The sequence below is a fragment of the Lontra canadensis genome, unplaced genomic scaffold (assembly GCF_010015895.1).
Source record: "Lontra canadensis isolate GAN:19392208 unplaced genomic scaffold, GSC_riverotter_1.0 scaffold9, whole genome shotgun sequence".
NCBI lineage: Eukaryota > Metazoa > Chordata > Mammalia > Carnivora > Mustelidae > Lontra > Lontra canadensis.
In genome coordinates, this window is record NW_022631003.1 from 35,845,097 (window position 1) to 35,861,832 (window position 16,736).

Genomic DNA, 16,736 nt, shown 5'->3' on the forward strand with positions numbered 1-16,736 from the left:
GGGGTTGGGGTGGTCGTTGCATGCCAGTTTGTGTGTGTGCGCGCACGCTTCCTTGGTTAATTCCCTGAGAATTAGCTTTGACTGGTGAAGAAACACTTTACTTAGAGTGGGTTCCAAACATCTTCCACCTGCATAAGACCCACTAGATGGAAATTTAATGTAAATAAGCGTGTGCACACAGCTTGAACACCTTGGAAAACTGTTTTCTGATCCCTATATCTGGTTTTATTCAATCTTAAGCAGCCCAGTGATCTACCCAGATTACAAAATAAAAAATAAATTCTCTTTACGTCAGTGAACTTGGACTCTAAGTTCTCTCTCCTGAGCAGGGAGCCTTTTAAAGACCAGCGAGTACGCTGGCAGCTGGGGGTCGCAGCTCCTGGGAAACGGCTAGTTCTACAGGTCCCGCCCTCCGCACCCTCTCCTTGCCCCTCCCTCTGGCCGGCTCCCCACCTCCACGGGATGCGCCTTACCCACTCCCCTCCCGGCGCCACCTCGCCGACTTCAGCTGCCTCGGAGGTCTCACACGCGTCAAAGCCGGAACTGGGAGGCTGATTTGTGGAGATCTTCTCCCTTCTCCCCCCGGCCCCTCCTCCGTCCAGAGCGAGGGCCCCGGGAGCAGAGCCTAGCAGGGGGAGGGGAAGATCCACACCCATCCCCCTTCCTCTAGCCCTCCCGCGTTCAGATGCAATTGCACCTTTTATTATTTTAACTCTTCTCCCTAGGAGGCGCGGCCCTGGGATCTGTCCCTCCGGCGTCCGCGGACCCTGTGCCCGCGTGCCGGGATGGGAAAGCGAGGGACCTGCCCGCGGTCGGCCGGCGTGTGCGGGGAGGTGCAGCCGCCCGGCCCGCTGCTCAGAGTCTGTAAGTTTCAACGCTCCTCCCGGGGAGGGGAGGGGGAGGCTGTTCGCATCCCCGCAAATGCTTTTAAAATGCCAAACATTGCAGAGGTTTACAATGTTGAATGGACTTTCCGGGGCACACTCTTAACCCCATCTGCAGCTCGCAGGCTGTTGTCCGGGCTTTTCCTGCAGCTTCTGTGTTTGATCCCTTCCCCTGTAAAGTTTTCAGTTTATACTAGTATGAATTCCACTGGGAATTCATAATTTTTTAAATGCAATTCATACTTCTTTAAAACTTAAGGTACTTCATCATTTTCAAGTTACGGAGCACATCGCTTATTATTATTATTATTTTGTCAAATTTCACTAAGCATGTTATTTATACTGCGCAAGAGGCCACGGCCTTTTCTTTGCGTACTTCTAAAAATAACGGAGGAAGAATTTACTCTCTTTACTTTTCATATTACTGTATCGTCTAGATAATAAATGGCTCGTGATACCCAGCTGGCTTTAATTTTCATCATCGACGCCGCGTGTTTGTATTTTTGCACTCATCTACAGACGCGGTTAATCTCAGAAGTAGTGTTGAGCCTGCTGTTTACAGGAAGGCTCCTGGTTTTGTTTTACTCAGACTATGCCCATATGTGTTCAAAACGATAAGGAAAATTGGAACAGTTCCGACTCAGACCAAATTTCTCCGCGATCCCGGAACTCAAGCACAAACTAGATTCGTGTTTAGAGTAGTAAAGTCATACCTTACTTTGCATGTCACCTGGCACGTATAGCCATATCCTTGAGTGCAAGAACTGAAGAGGTGAGGAAGTGGGGGAGGGGAAAGTTTTAAATCGTTTCGCTTCTGCAGGAGGACTTTCCGAGGGAAGGAGAGGCAGGTCCGAGACTGGTGAATAGGCTGGCTATGGTGACGGGACGATGTTGGCCAGAAAGAGCATCATCCCCGAGGAGTATGTGCTGGCGCGCATCGCCGCGGAGAATCTGCGCAAGCCGCGCGTGCGAGACCGCCTCCCCAAAGCTCGCTTCATCGCCAAGAGTGGGGCGTGCAACCTGGCGCACAAGAACATCCGTGAGCAAGGACGGTTCCTGCAGGACATCTTCACTACCTTGGTGGACCTGAAATGGCGCCACACGCTGGTCATCTTCACCATGTCGTTCCTCTGCAGTTGGCTGCTCTTCGCCATCATGTGGTGGCTGGTGGCCTTCGCCCATGGGGACATCTACGCTTACATGGAGAAAAGTGGAACGGAGAAAAGTGGTTTGGAGTCCACGGTGTGTGTGACTAATGTCAGGTAAGAATGCAGTGGGATGAGGCAGGGACTGACAACAGGACAGAAAGAAATACTAAACTGCCCTTTCTCTCCTATCACAGTCATTTTGTTGAAAGCGAAATAAAGCGCTTTAGTACCTTCAGCCACGAAGAAGGAAAAAAAATCCTAATCTAACACAATAAGAATCTTTAAATGCAGCTTTGTGGATGAGGAAGCTCTGAAAATGTGGAGTTTCAATTTCTCTGGTTAACTTTAAAAATACTGTGTCAGTAATTTAAAGAATGGTTGTGGTTCAAAGGATTCCACAGCGCGCTTTACTCAAAAAAAGCACCCATTTCAGTTTTCATTGCGGAAAAAGCTGCTGTCCATAGTTCTGGTGTCCACAAGTCGATCGACAAAAATATTGTGCAAATTTTAGTAATATTTTCCCTGACTTCTCTTACGCGTGACATTTTCAGAAATCGTGAGAAAAATGGGAAAAACTGGTGTAGAGGTATCCTAGATTAAAAATCCATTAAAAATGAAATAAATGGATATAAGCCCTTCTTTACCAAGATTATCTTAAATATTTGGTTGCTTGCATTGGATTAAAATCTTATGCTAAGATGCAGAACTAGAAAAAAAAATTAGTTTTTAGTGGAAATTGGTCCAAGTTTTTCATGGAGGAGATTATATAGAAGTGACGTAATGTGGTTTTCTTTACAAGTTTTAATAGAACAGGAAAAAGACAGTCCTCAGACTGCCTAATGTTTGCTTCTTTCTCTTATGTTGTGTTCCAAAAGTAAGTAGAATGAATTTGATTTCAGTCATTCTCACATTTTCACAGGGCCTAAGAACATTTAGTTGGGGTGATCTGTCTTTTCATTTGTTTTGTTGGAAGACAGAAAGAGCTCATTTATATCAACTGCATAAATATTCACTCTGAAGCGAAACAATGGTAATAATACTGGAAACTTTGCCAGAATATTTTCTGAGTACTATTCCAGATTCACATAGTGTACAAAGCGAAGCAAGTTGAACAAGCACGATTCTGCCAGGCAACTGTAAAGCATGAGACCTTTCCTGAACCCGAAATCTTCTGAAATTAGCATACCACTGCGAGAAGCAGAAACCCAGACTATGAACTGGTCTGTCCTTAGTAACCGCAATGCCAACGTATCAGGGAGGGGTGCAGCATTTGTGTGCCGAGATCACACATCACAGATTTCAGCTCGGATTTTGAGGAAAGAAAAATATATTTAATTGATCCATTGCCTTTATCATCAAGTAGATATTATTTTTTTGTCTTAACTTTTCACAAAATTTGTCTCCAAGAAAATACAGATGAAAAATGGTGGTGGTCATCAGCATACCAGATACAATGGAAACGATTAAAACACTGTGTTTGACAGACATTTGTAGGCTACATATCATTATCTATAATATTCCTCTTAAGAAATTTATGGGCACTAATATTGGTGAATCACTTTCATATCAAGATAAATGTTTAATAAACATATGATAGACCGTCATAAAATGAGATAAAAGAAACAACAATGATAAGCCTCGAAAATAAATGGCATATTTTAATTACAAGACAAATATGTTGGCTTTTCCTGTGAAAGAGGAGTCATAAAGCAGTTTATTAAAGATGTATCATCAAAAGTGGCATCCTTTCCATGATTTTTTGGAAGAACTTATGGAGTGCAGTGGTTGTGAAAAGCTGTTTTACTACTAGCTCTTATTTTTTCACCAAGATGTGTATGGAGGCACGTCCATCCCCCTGATGCATTCCTGCTGGTGGGAACAGTCAGTTTACTGTGAGAAATGGTGTCGCAAATACAAGGAGACAAAGTTGATCTTATTAACCTGACAATTTTCACATTTTTAATTATACTTACCTAAAAAAAATTACTTGACATCTTTTAAGATTAAAATCTTACTAATTTTGTTTTAATGTTATGATATTATTTGTGCTTTAAGCTCAATGTCCAGCTTAATCATAACAAACCGTACATGATACAATTTTTTCACCAAAAATATAGAAACAAAAATATCCAGTCTCTCCCAAAGGGAATTTAAAAGATGCCTAATAATGTTTCTTATTCTTTGTATTTTCTTTCAGAAGTTCACTGTCCCGCCATTTTATCAAAATTAGACACACCTTATTGTGACAGTTACTCACTGGGATGTCCAAATAACATTTTACCATTCTCATTTTAGGATGGCTCACTTTCCCTTTCATGTGGATGACTTTTCCAACATGAGTCAGAAAATAAACCACTGTATCTCTTCTTATTCAGCCTAACTCCCTCTGTAGCAGAACAAATGAGCAACAGAACACTTTCATCTTTTGAGGGCATGACAGGTGTCCATGAAAGACTAGGTCTTGCTACCATAGAATGTTTAGAATTAAATTCACTTGTAAAATAAACAATATGTAAAATATGTAACATAAACAATGTGTAAAATAAGGCACTTGGATAGTCCCTCAATCCATTAAAACGAAATGTCTGGGAATATTTATCTCCAGGCTGTTCCCTGAAGTATATAGACATTATTAGAAATCAGCATTGGGTCCAGGCCTCTCCTCTGAGGTCCATTCTTATTCTTCCCCAAGTTTTTGGATCATATAACACATCTGTGTAGCTGGTGCAAAAAGCAATCATTGTGGTTTTCCATGAATCTTTTTATCAACAAAAGGGGTTAAAAGGCAATTTTTACACTCCCCTTAAAAGTTAAATCAAGAGAATCATTTATGCTTACCCCTCATGGTGTTGCACAGAAGTGCAGTGTGTGTACTTGGTATTCAAATGTTTAAGCATTTTGCTCACTCGTTGTGCATGGCATTAATGGATAAATAATATGGATAGCCTACGTATGGTTATCTTCTATAAAATTAGAGAAGTTTGAAATTGGCATTGGGGCAAACACAGGACTACCCTGTTTTTGTTAAGAAGTCACAGCCATATAGGATATGTAGTTAAGTGAATAAGTTAATCTTAAGAATAACCAAATGTGGTGTATCTTAAGCATTTACCTGAGAGCTTTTCAAAAGTCTTATCCAGGTCGACCTTGGACCTACCAAATCAGTGTTTACATTTAGATATATGGAAGAGATGTACAATATGAAAAAGCTTCCCAAGAAAATACTGACATGTGTTCACTCTGCCTTTGCCTCTTTCAGAGCACCAAGCCAGAGTTGAGGGCTTTCAAATTCTCCTTAATTATGTGATCTTGACCGTTACTTACTAATCTCTGCCTCAAATTTTTCCTTTAATAGCCTCAGTATTCTGTAAAATTAGAGAACAAAATGAGACAATCAATAAGTTTTCTTTCCAAATGGCAAAACATTAAAATATTTTTTTTTACTAAAAATACTAGTACTTTTGAATGATGTGTTTTGTACCACCTTTTAGCCCTGTGCTTTCTCTGTGTAAGGTACACGATAAGTGTTAGCCAATGAAAATGATTTTAAGGGTTATAAATAATAAAAAGTACACTTATTACTCAGGACCTTCCCATATGACTCCAGTCACTTAAACTCAAATATGTAATAAATAACAAACATCTGATAAGAAGTTTCTCCAAGTAAACTATGCCATTGTGAAAGTATTTCACAAAGTAAAATACGTCCTTAAATACAAGTATGTATTTATTATTTTAACTAATTATTGTAATGTTTTCATATACATAGGCCCATCATTACATGATGTAGAAAACAATAGACTGAATTCCAGAAGTCTGGAAGTAGACGCATTCCAATGACAGAGAGGAAAAGAGAGAAAGTGCTTGTGTTCAGAATCAGGCATTTGACAAGTTAAGTTGCCAAGTCTTTCCAAAAGCGTTTAATAGCCTTTGGAGGAAGAACATGGAAAATTCAGCTTGGCATGTTATTTCATTATGCAAAATATGATCTGATGGCACCATTTTCTGATATCATTCCTTACAGATCTTTCACTTCTGCTTTTCTCTTCTCCATTGAAGTTCAAGTGACCATCGGATTTGGAGGGAGAATGATGACGGAGGAATGTCCTCTGGCCATCACGGTATTGATTCTCCAGAACATCGTGGGTTTGATAATCAATGCAGTAATGTTGGGCTGCATTTTCATGAAAACAGCTCAGGCTCACAGGAGGGCGGAAACCTTGATTTTCAGCCGCCACGCTGTGATTGCTGTCCGAAATGGCAAGCTGTGCTTCATGTTCCGTGTGGGCGACCTAAGGAAGAGCATGATCATTAGTGCCTCAGTGCGCATCCAGGTGGTCAAGAAGACAACCACACCCGAAGGGGAGGTGGTGCCTATTCACCAGCTGGACATTCCCGTTGATAACCCAATTGAGAGTAATAACATTTTTCTGGTGGCCCCTTTGATCATCTGTCATGTGATTGACAAGCGCAGCCCCTTGTATGATATCTCAGCAACTGACCTCGCCAACCAAGACCTAGAGGTCATAGTGATTCTGGAAGGAGTGGTTGAAACTACCGGCATTACCACACAAGCAAGAACCTCCTATATCGCGGAGGAGATCCAGTGGGGCCATCGCTTTGTGTCTATTGTAACTGAGGAGGAAGGAGTGTATTCTGTGGATTACTCCAAATTCGGCAACACTGTTAAAGTAGCTGCTCCCAGGTGCAGTGCCCGAGAGCTGGATGAAAAGCCTTCCATCCTGATTCAGACCCTCCAGAAGAGTGAACTATCCCATCAAAATTCTCTGAGGAAGCGTAATTCCATGAGGAGAAACAATTCCATGAGAAGAAACAACTCCATCCGAAGGAACAACTCATCGCTCATGGTGCCCAAGGTGCAATTTATGACCCCAGAAGGAAGTCAGAACACATCAGAATCATGACAGCAAGCCAACCTCAAGAAAATCTGTTGTCACGTGTTGGTGCTTTGGGCAAAGCACAGTCAGACTGCACCAGAGCTGGAAACCAGCAATTTTTTCTGTATCTTATGCACCAAATGATACTCATATTCAAGCAACAGCACTTTCTGTGTCACTAACCAGTAACGCGAGGTGGAGGATTCATGGCTGACACTCGTCTCACACATGCGGCATCTGCAGTGACATGCTTCTGTTATGTAGAGGAAATAGTATGCTCTCCTTTCTCTCAATTCGAAACCCGAGAATTCCATTAGTAGTGATAGGCCTTGAGTACCAAAGTTGGCCAAGGAATGATTCTGTTTGAAATGCATTGTACTTGAAACCACAGATCTCTCTGTTTCCACTGGTCACTCTGAATGCAAGTAGGATGGGGAGGGGAACCCCAAAAGGGTGCTGTTAACACCACTTGTATATCAACCAATATGTTGCCTTCTCCTTTTTCCAGATTCTGTGCCTGGTAAGAAGCCTGAGGCAAAAACTGCTTCTCTCTACATGCTTCTAAACAGATTGCAGTCACTTACTTCTTCACAGTGACCTTTGCAGGTTTCCACGTCCTCCTCGAGGCAGCCTCTTGGTGGAACTGGGCAAAGAGCTTTGGAGAAAAGCTAAGAACATTCCCGTCTCACTTAGGACTGGATCCCCCAAAGTGACAGTTATTTCTTTTGGCTTCTCACTTCTTAAAAGTCCCCACAGGGAAATACTGTATTGAATATTTTATTAAAATATTTTCTTTGTATTCATAGTAGTTTTGTGATTTCTCTTTCACAAAATTATCAGTAGTCAAAGCTCAAGGGAAAAAAAAAATTTTTTTAGAGGCACGTGAAAGAGATATCATACAGTAATAACACCTCTCAGATCTTCCTGTCTTTGAAATTGGTTATTCCAAGGGAACTACATTTTTTTGGTCTCATTTTGATTTTACTCACTTCCAAGATTTGAAATGTTTTCTTAGCTCTTCTATCTGAGCCTGATGTATCGTGGAAATCTTTTTTTCTTTGAATCTCCAACCTCCCTTCTTAAAACTCTGCTCTCTTCCTAAATTCAGGCCTGGCATATGTTGTTTTAGGGTTATTTCACTTGCTAAAGTGAGATTTTCTGTCAGAACATGATCTAATCATCCTTAGCTCTTGTTTCTTCAGGGAAGGGGCGAGGGCACCCAAGGAAACACTAAGTTGAGAGACTGGGGGTTTTTGCTTCTGTCTAACATAGCTGAACAGCAGAAAGCTGAACCCTTCTATAGCCTTTTACACCAGTCTTGGGGTTTGTATTCATTTTACTTCATTTATGAGCATTTGAAATAGGCAAGTAATCATTAATATATTCAAATCCTATCTTAAACAAATGACTCACGACTCTAACCAGATGAATGGAAATTGTTTCTCAGGTTACTGAGTTAATTATTTCTGAACAATTCTAGCCACTCTTTGAACCAGACTCATGGAACAAACAGGTACTTGAAGCTCCCCCTGGATACCCAATACACATTTAAAACATGCCTAAAACCAAATGCTCCATTTCCACTAACAAAACTGAACCCTTGGGGTGCCTGGGTGGCTCAGTGGGTTAAAGCCTCTGCCTTCGGCTCAGTCCATGATCCCAGGGTCCTGGGATCCAGCCCCGCATCGAGCTCTCTGCTCGGCAGGGAGCCTGCTTCCTCCTCTCTCTGCCTGCCTCTCTGCCTGCTTGTGATCTGTCTGTCAAATAAATAAATAAAATCTTTAAAAAAAAAAAAAAAAAACCTGACCCCTTACCCCCAGCCTTTCTTCCGACCAGACCCAAACCTGGGAATTGTACTTGACACCTCTCTTTTATACCTCACATACCAACCATTAGCACAGTCTACTAGGTCCGGCATCAAAATATATCCAGAATATGACCAATTCTCTCTGCCTCTACCACTTCCTCCAGAGTCCAAGCTGGGTACTCATTATGCAGTATATATATGGATGCAACTATACCAATTGTCAGAATAGTAAAATATTTTTTAATAAGATGCCAAAGGAAAAAAATCTGTCTCAATAAGACTTTGCCCAGCAGAGGCTTCAGAGATGGATAGCAGATTTCCTAGCAGTCCTGGCACTGATGCAGGTTCCCCACTCCCACTCCAGGGCAGCTGAGCAGAGCAAGAAGGCAGCTGACACAGCAACAGTAAGAATATGTAGAAATCCCACACCCAAGCCAGTGTTAGTGGAGGGGACACAGGCTGCAGGGCGGGGAATGTTGGGCATAGTCAGTGGGACTGAAATACAGGATTTCTGAGTCCCAAGTGGTACAGAATGCCCTAGCACCCGGGGGCGAATCTAGCTAGGAAGCACAAGCAATTCCCCCACCCCCTTCCAGCAGCAACCAAATACCAGGTGCCAGAAATCTAATGACCCTCAATTCAATGGGGAAGCTGATCCAGGAGTTTGATGGGGACTCCTATGTGAAGTCATGGTTCGGGCAGGGACATCATGTAGCTGGTGACAGCCACATCAAAGAGAGGATCACATCCCTAATTCCTAAAACTATACAAACGTTTTAGAGTATTACAATGATTTGAGAACCTGGCTTTGCTAAAATACATTTAACTGGCTAAAAAGTTTCAGGAACTATTTAGTTTAGTTTTAAAAAAACAAGAAGGCTCTGTGCATGTGTGTGTGTGTATGTGTGTGTGTGTGTGTGTGTGTGTGTGTGTGTGGTGTGTGTAATTTTGGCTTATGTATTGCATTTAAGTATTATTCTATAGTAAATATTTATAGTCTCTGCTTCCACCCTAGTCTAATTCCATAGTCACAATATTCTTTTTTTTTTTTTTTTTTAAAGATTCTGTTTCTTTATTTGAGAGGGAGAACACAAGCAGGGGAAGCAGCAGGCAGAGAGAGGGAGAAGCAGGCTCCCAGCTGATCAGGGAACTAGATGCAGGGCTCCCTCCCAGGACCTCAGGATCATGATCTGAGCTGAAGGTAGACACTCAGCTGACTGAGCCACCCAGGGGCCCTGACAATATTCTCTTAAATACTACTACACCACACCTCTGCTTAACACCCTCCTATGGCTTTCTGTTTTTCTAAAAATGAGAACTGAAATATTTTCTAAGGCCCATGAGCCACTACATGTCATTACTACCACTCCTGCCTCCCACCATTGCCACTCTATATCACAGGGGCCTTGCTGCTCCGTGAAAAGGAACCATACATATCTTCATATCATGGGTTTGCTTCTACCTGGACCGTTTTTCCCCATAAAGCCTCCTGGGCCTCTCCTATCATTATTTAGTGACTAGAGTGCCATCGCATGAGACAATATAGCATTATGATTAAGGAAAAGACTCTGCAGCCGGACTCTCTAGGTTTAAACTCCAACACCTAGTGTCTGTGAGGTCTTGACAAATTAATTAATTTCTTTTGCTTCATTTTCCCCATGCATAAGATCAGAATGATTATAGTACTTACCTCGTAAGTTGTTACAAGGAGTAAGTGACTTAACACCTATAAAGGGCTTAAAATACTTTAATTCATTTGCCCAGAACAAAAGCTTGAAATGAAGGACTGCCTTGAAATTAATTGCATTTTTAATAAGTGACTAATTCAGTGCATTACATTTGTTCTCTAGGACAGAGACAAAAGATCTTTGCAATGTAAATCTGATCTCTCATCTGCAGCAGAGACCTCACATCTATCTGCCCACTCCCAGCTACTTTTCCTGATTCTTTGAGACCTGCCACTTGCTTGTTATCAAATAGTGTAATGTGTAAAATACTATAATGTGTAAAAGGGAAACATTTTACATACAGAAGATATTTCTGGTTTTATAAGTCTATCATTTATATATTCATCCAGTAACACATAGTGAATGTCTGATAATTACCACCTGGCAAAAATAGCTAGGTGTGTTTCTTTCTTTTTTCTTTTCTTTACTATTTTCTTTAAGAAGGACCAGATTTATAAGTAGGGTAGGTGCTGAAGAAATCTGAGATGGAAAGTATGAGGAGAAAAACACTGACTTATGTACCAGAATTACAGAAAAGAAACATCCATCTCAAAATCAAAATCAAGTCCTACTCCTAGTTACTGAGCAGACAAGGGAAGACCATGGAAGGTGCAGATCTGTTACCCAGATAGTTTTGCTGAGAGTGAGATGAGAAAATAGAACAATGTTCATACTTAGAAGTGACTTTTCCTGCTTTACCTTAGCCCCAAATCACATTTTTCTTCTATAATTCCTCATCATTTGTCACTTGGCTCAAGACTTTTTCTGAGTAAAAATCCTGTTTCCCAGACCACAGACATTTCTAAATCCCCTGGCCAAGTGTTTTGGCACACAAGTGTCTCAGAACCAGCAGTGACTTAAAGAAATGACCTCAGTTCCCAAAGTCTAACTCCCAGAGAAGTTAGCCACGTAGTCAGCATGGGGGAATGTTCTTTCCCCTCCATTGATAGGAATCATTTTTGTTGTTGTTGTTTAATAACTTGGCATGTAAGGAGCAAGAAGTATTCTCTTTGAAAATAAATTAATTATAGATGAAGAAGAAAGGATGAAAAGATATCTATATCTCTTAGGGTTCCCACTCCCAACTTTTGTCATTTTCAGCATGTCGAAGGTAGAGGCAGAACTGAAATTAGTGTCTCTAAGGACCAGTACATTAAAATAACCATAACAAATCCTACAAGCTGTTTAAGAGGAAACCCAAGGGCCATGCTCTTCCCATGATCTTTATGCACAATTCTCATCAATGGTGATGGGAATTTCCCCACAGACCTAGGAAGGAAGTGACTCTAATTACACCCCTTGATAACTTGCTGCACAGATTCAAGTTTAAGTTCATGAAAATCTTAATCAGCCTTTAACTTCAGATCAAAATATCGCATCAGAGCCCAGTTTCATGCCAGATCATTCACATCTTCATTAGTACTCTTTTGATTGTTGTCCTAGTTCTCATGAAGATTTTCTTGGCAGTACTGCATGACACCCTTCCCCCGACTCTAATACTCTCTGGGGTAGTGTAAGTGAAACTGTTACTTTGCACAGTGTTTATTTTAATCACTTGAGAAAACAAAAACATTAAGGCTGGCTCTCTACTTACTATTGGATTACTTTGGTTTGTATTGAATAAATACTGAAAAAGTGGAGGATAAAATAGTTATCTGTAAAAGCGAAGTTAAAATTATAGACTTTTTGGTGAAAAAAGACTTCTATCATTTATCATTGACTATTAAAAAAAAAAAAAAAGCCCACATTCTTTAAGCATGATAGTTAAGGCTCTTGTGGTCTGATTCTAACACGTTTCTAGCCTCATCTCCCGGCCTCCCTCCTCAATCCTGCCTCCCTCCTCAACACCTTAGACTGCTTCAAGTTCATTGAATGGTTCATTCAGTCTCTCACACAAGTCTACAAGTCTCTGAGGTTGAAATTTGTGCTTTCTCTATCTAACAAAACGATAGCTTTTACAAAGGCTTTTCAAATCTTCCACCTAACTTACTTCTTCCTTTCCATTCTGTGTATCTCTGTGTACTCATTATTTCATAATAACTGGTATTATATAATGTTTTGATATCACATTCACTTCTCCTCATTAAAAAAAAAAGTCTGGGGCGCCTGGGTGGCTCAGTGGGTTAAGCCGCTGCCTTCGGCTCAGGTCATGATCTCAGGGTGCTGGGATCAAGTCCCGCATCGGGCTCTCTGCTCAGCAGGGAGCCTGCTTCCCTCTCTCTCTCTCTCTGCCTGCCTCTCTGTCTACTTGTGATCTCTCTCTGTCAAATCAATAAATAAAATCTTTAAAAAAAAAAAAAAAAAAAAGTCTGTTCCCAAACTACTTACCACAGTGCTTGCCTAAAATAAATGGTAACAGCAGCTTGATAACTACCTGCCTCCAAATCTAGTCTTCCTCTCTTTCACAGCAACGGAGTGGTTCAGCTAGTGATACTACCTTCCCCGGACTCTGTTGCGGTTAGTTGTGGTCATGGGCTTCATCTGAGGTCAACAGCCCATGGACTGAAGTCAAATGGACCTCTTGCCATTCTTGATATTTAAAATCCTGAGCTTGTATTTCTCCACCTTCTGTTTCCTTCCCATAGGCCAGACACATATGTAGTAGGGATCGGCTTTTACCAGGCTAATGACAAAACCCAAGGAGCAAAAAGATGGAAAAAACTTGTGACACAAAATGACTTTGTGGAATAGAGTCACACTAGCTGGGACTATCTGCCTCTAGACAGTTAGTTACACGAGAAAAAAGGATATATATTTTGATTTAGTGGGTTTTTTCTTTTTAGTTTTTTAAAATCTGTTTGTTTGTGTGTTTTCTTTCCTTAATCAAGCTTAGCCTTTACCCTAAATAATACAATGCTAAATTATATCAAATGGCCTTGCAACTCACAGGATGGCAGAAGATACCTGCCGTCCTCATATGCTACCAAAATCTCATATCTATAATTTATATAGAACTCTTACAAATTGATAAGAAAAATACAAACAGCCAAATAGAAATAAATGGAAAACAACATGAAAAAGCCTATCACAAAGAAGATAATCTGAAATGCCAACATATATATCAAAAGATGCTCAATTTCACTAGTAACCAAAAAAGGCAAATGACAATCACAATCCAATACCATTTTATACCACCAGAATTGTTAACCTGAAAAAGATAAAAGCAAGTGTTGGAGACAAAAATGGTCATTATATAATGACAAAGGGGTCAAAACATCAAGAAGATATAACAATTTTAAATACTTATGTGCCCAACATTGGTTATATAAGTTTACGATATATAACATAAAAACAAAATTTATAAAACAATAATAACTAAAAGGAGAAATAAATAGGAATACAATAATAGTTGAAAACTCTTTTTAAAGATTTATTTTAGAGAGAGACAGAGAGGTGGTAGGGGGAGGGGCAGAGGGAAAAGGCAAGAAAAAATCCCCAGCAGGCTCCATGCTCAGCACAGAGCCCTATGTGGCGCTTAATCCCATGACACTGAGATCATGACCTGAGCTGAAATCAAGAGTCAGACACTTAACTGACTAAACTATCTAGGCACCCAATAGTTAGAAAATTTAATACCACCCTTAACAATGGATAGACCATCCAGGAAAAGAACTAATAAGGAAAGAGCAGATTTGAACATCACAGACCCAGGACATATACAGAACATTCAATCCAACCACAGCAGAATACATACTCTTCTAAAGTGTACATTAAACATTTTCTAGGATCGGCTGTATAATTAGACCACAAAACAAGTCTTAGCAAATTTAAGAAGACTGAAGTCATACCAACTATCTTTTCTGATCACAATGACATGAAAACAGAAATAACAAGAGGAGCACTGGAAAATTCACATGTACATGGAAATTAAATGACACTTTCCTAAACAACCAAAGTTTCTTGAGAGAAATGAAAATGGAAACACATACCAGAAATTATGGGACAGCAAAAGCAGTTGTAAGAGGGAAATTCATAGCATTAAACAATTACATTAGGAAGCAAGAAAGTCCCAGATAAAAAAACTAACACTACCCCTTAAGGAACTAGAGAAAGAAGAACAAACTGGACCCAAAGTAAGAAAGAAAATAATAAATATTAGAGGAGAAATAAATAAAAATAGAAAGCAGAAAAACAATAGAAAAGATTAACCAAACTAAGAATTGTTTCTTTGAAAAGATGAACAAAATTGAGAAGCACTTGGCTGGACTAACAAAGGAAAAAAGAGAAAGGACCCAAATTAACAAAATTATAAATGAAAAAGAAGATGTTACAACTGATACCACAGAAATTCAAAGGATCAGAAGAGGTCACTATGAACAACTACATGCCAACACCTGGACAATCTGAAAGTAATGGAAAAAGTCTTAGAAATACACAACTTACCAAGACTGAATCAGGGAGAAATTAAAAATCTGAATACAATTTACTAGTAAAAAGATCAAATCAGTAATAAAAAAAAATCTCTCAACAAAGAAAATCCCAGGACCAAATGGCTTCACTGGTGAATTTTAGCAAATACTAAAAAAAATTAACACCACTTCTTCTCAAAGTCTTCCAAAGAATCAAAGAGGAGGAAACACTCTTGAATTCATTTTTCAAGGCCAGCATTATCCTGATACTAAAAGCAGAAAAGGATACTACTAGATAAGAAAACTACAGGCCAATATCCCTGATGAATGTAGATGCAAAAGTTATCAATAAAATACAAGCACACAGGGCACCTGGTGGCTCAGTCTGTTAAGCATTTGCCTTTGGCTCAGGTCACGATCCCAGGGTCATAGGGTTGAGCCCCATGTCCAGCTCCCCCCTCAGCAGGGAGTCTGCTTTTTCCTCTCTTTCTGACCCTCCCCCCTGCTTGTGCTCATGCTCTCTCTCTCAACTGAATAAGTAAAAAATATTTTAAAAATACAAGCAAACTGAATTCAGCAACACATTATAAAGATCATTCACCATGATTGAGTAGGATTTCTCCCTGGGATGTAAAAATGGTTCAACATATACAAATCAATCAATATGATACATCAAACTAATTGAATGAAAGAAAAGAGTCATATGACCATCTCAATAAACAGAGGAGCATTTGAAAAAATTCAACATCCATTCATGATAAAAGCTCAAAAAATTAGACATAGAAGGACCATATGTCAACACAATAAAAGCCATATGTGACAAGCCCAAAGCTAACATCATACTCAATAGTGAAAGTATGAAAGCTTTTCTTCTAAGACCAGGGACAAGATGAGGGTGCCTGCTCTTGCAATTTCTACTCAACATAGTACTGGAAGTCCTAGCTAGGACAATCAGGGAAGAAAGAGAAATAAAATGTATCAGAATTGGAAAGGAAGAAGTAAAATTGTCACTATTAGGAGGGGAAGTGATTTTATATACAAAACATCTTAAAATCTTTTCACATACAAGGAAAATCTTTACATATGAAAAATCGTAAATCTCAACCAAAAAAAACCCAAAAAAACAAAAAAACAAAAAAACTCCACACCTGTTAGATGTAGCCATGAATTCAATAAAGTTGTAGGATACAAAAGTAACATACAAATATTAGTGCCATTTCTATATACTAACAACAACATTTCTGAAAAAGAAATAAAGAACTTGGATCAATTTACATTAACATCAGAACAATAAAATACTTAGGAACAAACTTAGTGAAGAAAGTGAAAATTCTCTATGCTGAAAACTATAAACTATAAGATATTGATGAAAAAAATCAAAGAAGACACAAATAAAGGAAAAAGTATCCTGTGTTCATGGATTGGAAGGATTAAAACTATTCAAATGTCAATTCTACTGAAAGTCATATATAGATTCAATGCATTTCCTATCAAGATTCCAATGGCAGTTTTTACAGAAGTAGAAAAAATGTCGTAAAATTAATATGAAACCACAAAAGATCCTGAATAGCCAAAGAAATCCTGAAAAAAAGAACAAAGCAGGAAGTATCATACTTCCTGATTTGTATAGTTACCTATACTATAAAGTTAGAGTCATCAAAACAATATTGTACTGGCCTAAAAAAACAGAAAAATAGACTAATGACACAGGATCAAAAACCCAGAAACAAACCCAATAATGAACCAGTCAACTAATATTTGACAAGGACCCAAAAATATTCAGTGGAGAAAAGACTGTCTCTTCAATAAATGATTCCGAGATGACTGGATAGTCACATGTGAAAGTATGAAACTGGACCCATATTTTATATAACTCACAAAAATTAACACAAAATGGATTAAAGACTTGAATGTAAGGCCTGA

General features: G+C 39.5%; 1 protein-coding gene across 1 annotated transcript; it reads left to right on the forward strand.

The window, feature by feature from the left end:
• The first annotated feature begins 417 nt into the window (after positions 1 to 417).
• KCNJ8 (potassium inwardly rectifying channel subfamily J member 8) lies at positions 418 to 7,729 on the forward strand. Its single transcript, XM_032855307.1, has 3 exons — positions 418 to 864; positions 1,705 to 2,146; positions 6,057 to 7,729. Exons 2-3 carry the CDS (start codon positions 1,773 to 1,775, stop codon positions 6,955 to 6,957), a joined length of 1,275 nt encoding a protein of 424 aa, XP_032711198.1. The 5' UTR covers positions 418 to 864; positions 1,705 to 1,772; the 3' UTR covers positions 6,958 to 7,729.
• The last annotated feature ends 9,007 nt before the right edge of the window (positions 7,730 to 16,736 follow it).

Excerpts from the sequence above, each read along its gene's own strand:
- KCNJ8 (XM_032855307.1), top strand. The coding sequence starts at position 1,773 with ATGTTGGCCAGAAAGAGCATCATCCCCGAGGAGTATGTGCTGGCGCGC. Across the intron at positions 2,147-6,056 it reads GTGTGTGTGACTAATGTCAG|ATCTTTCACTTCTGCTTTTC; the intron begins GTAAGAATGCAG and ends CATTCCTTACAG.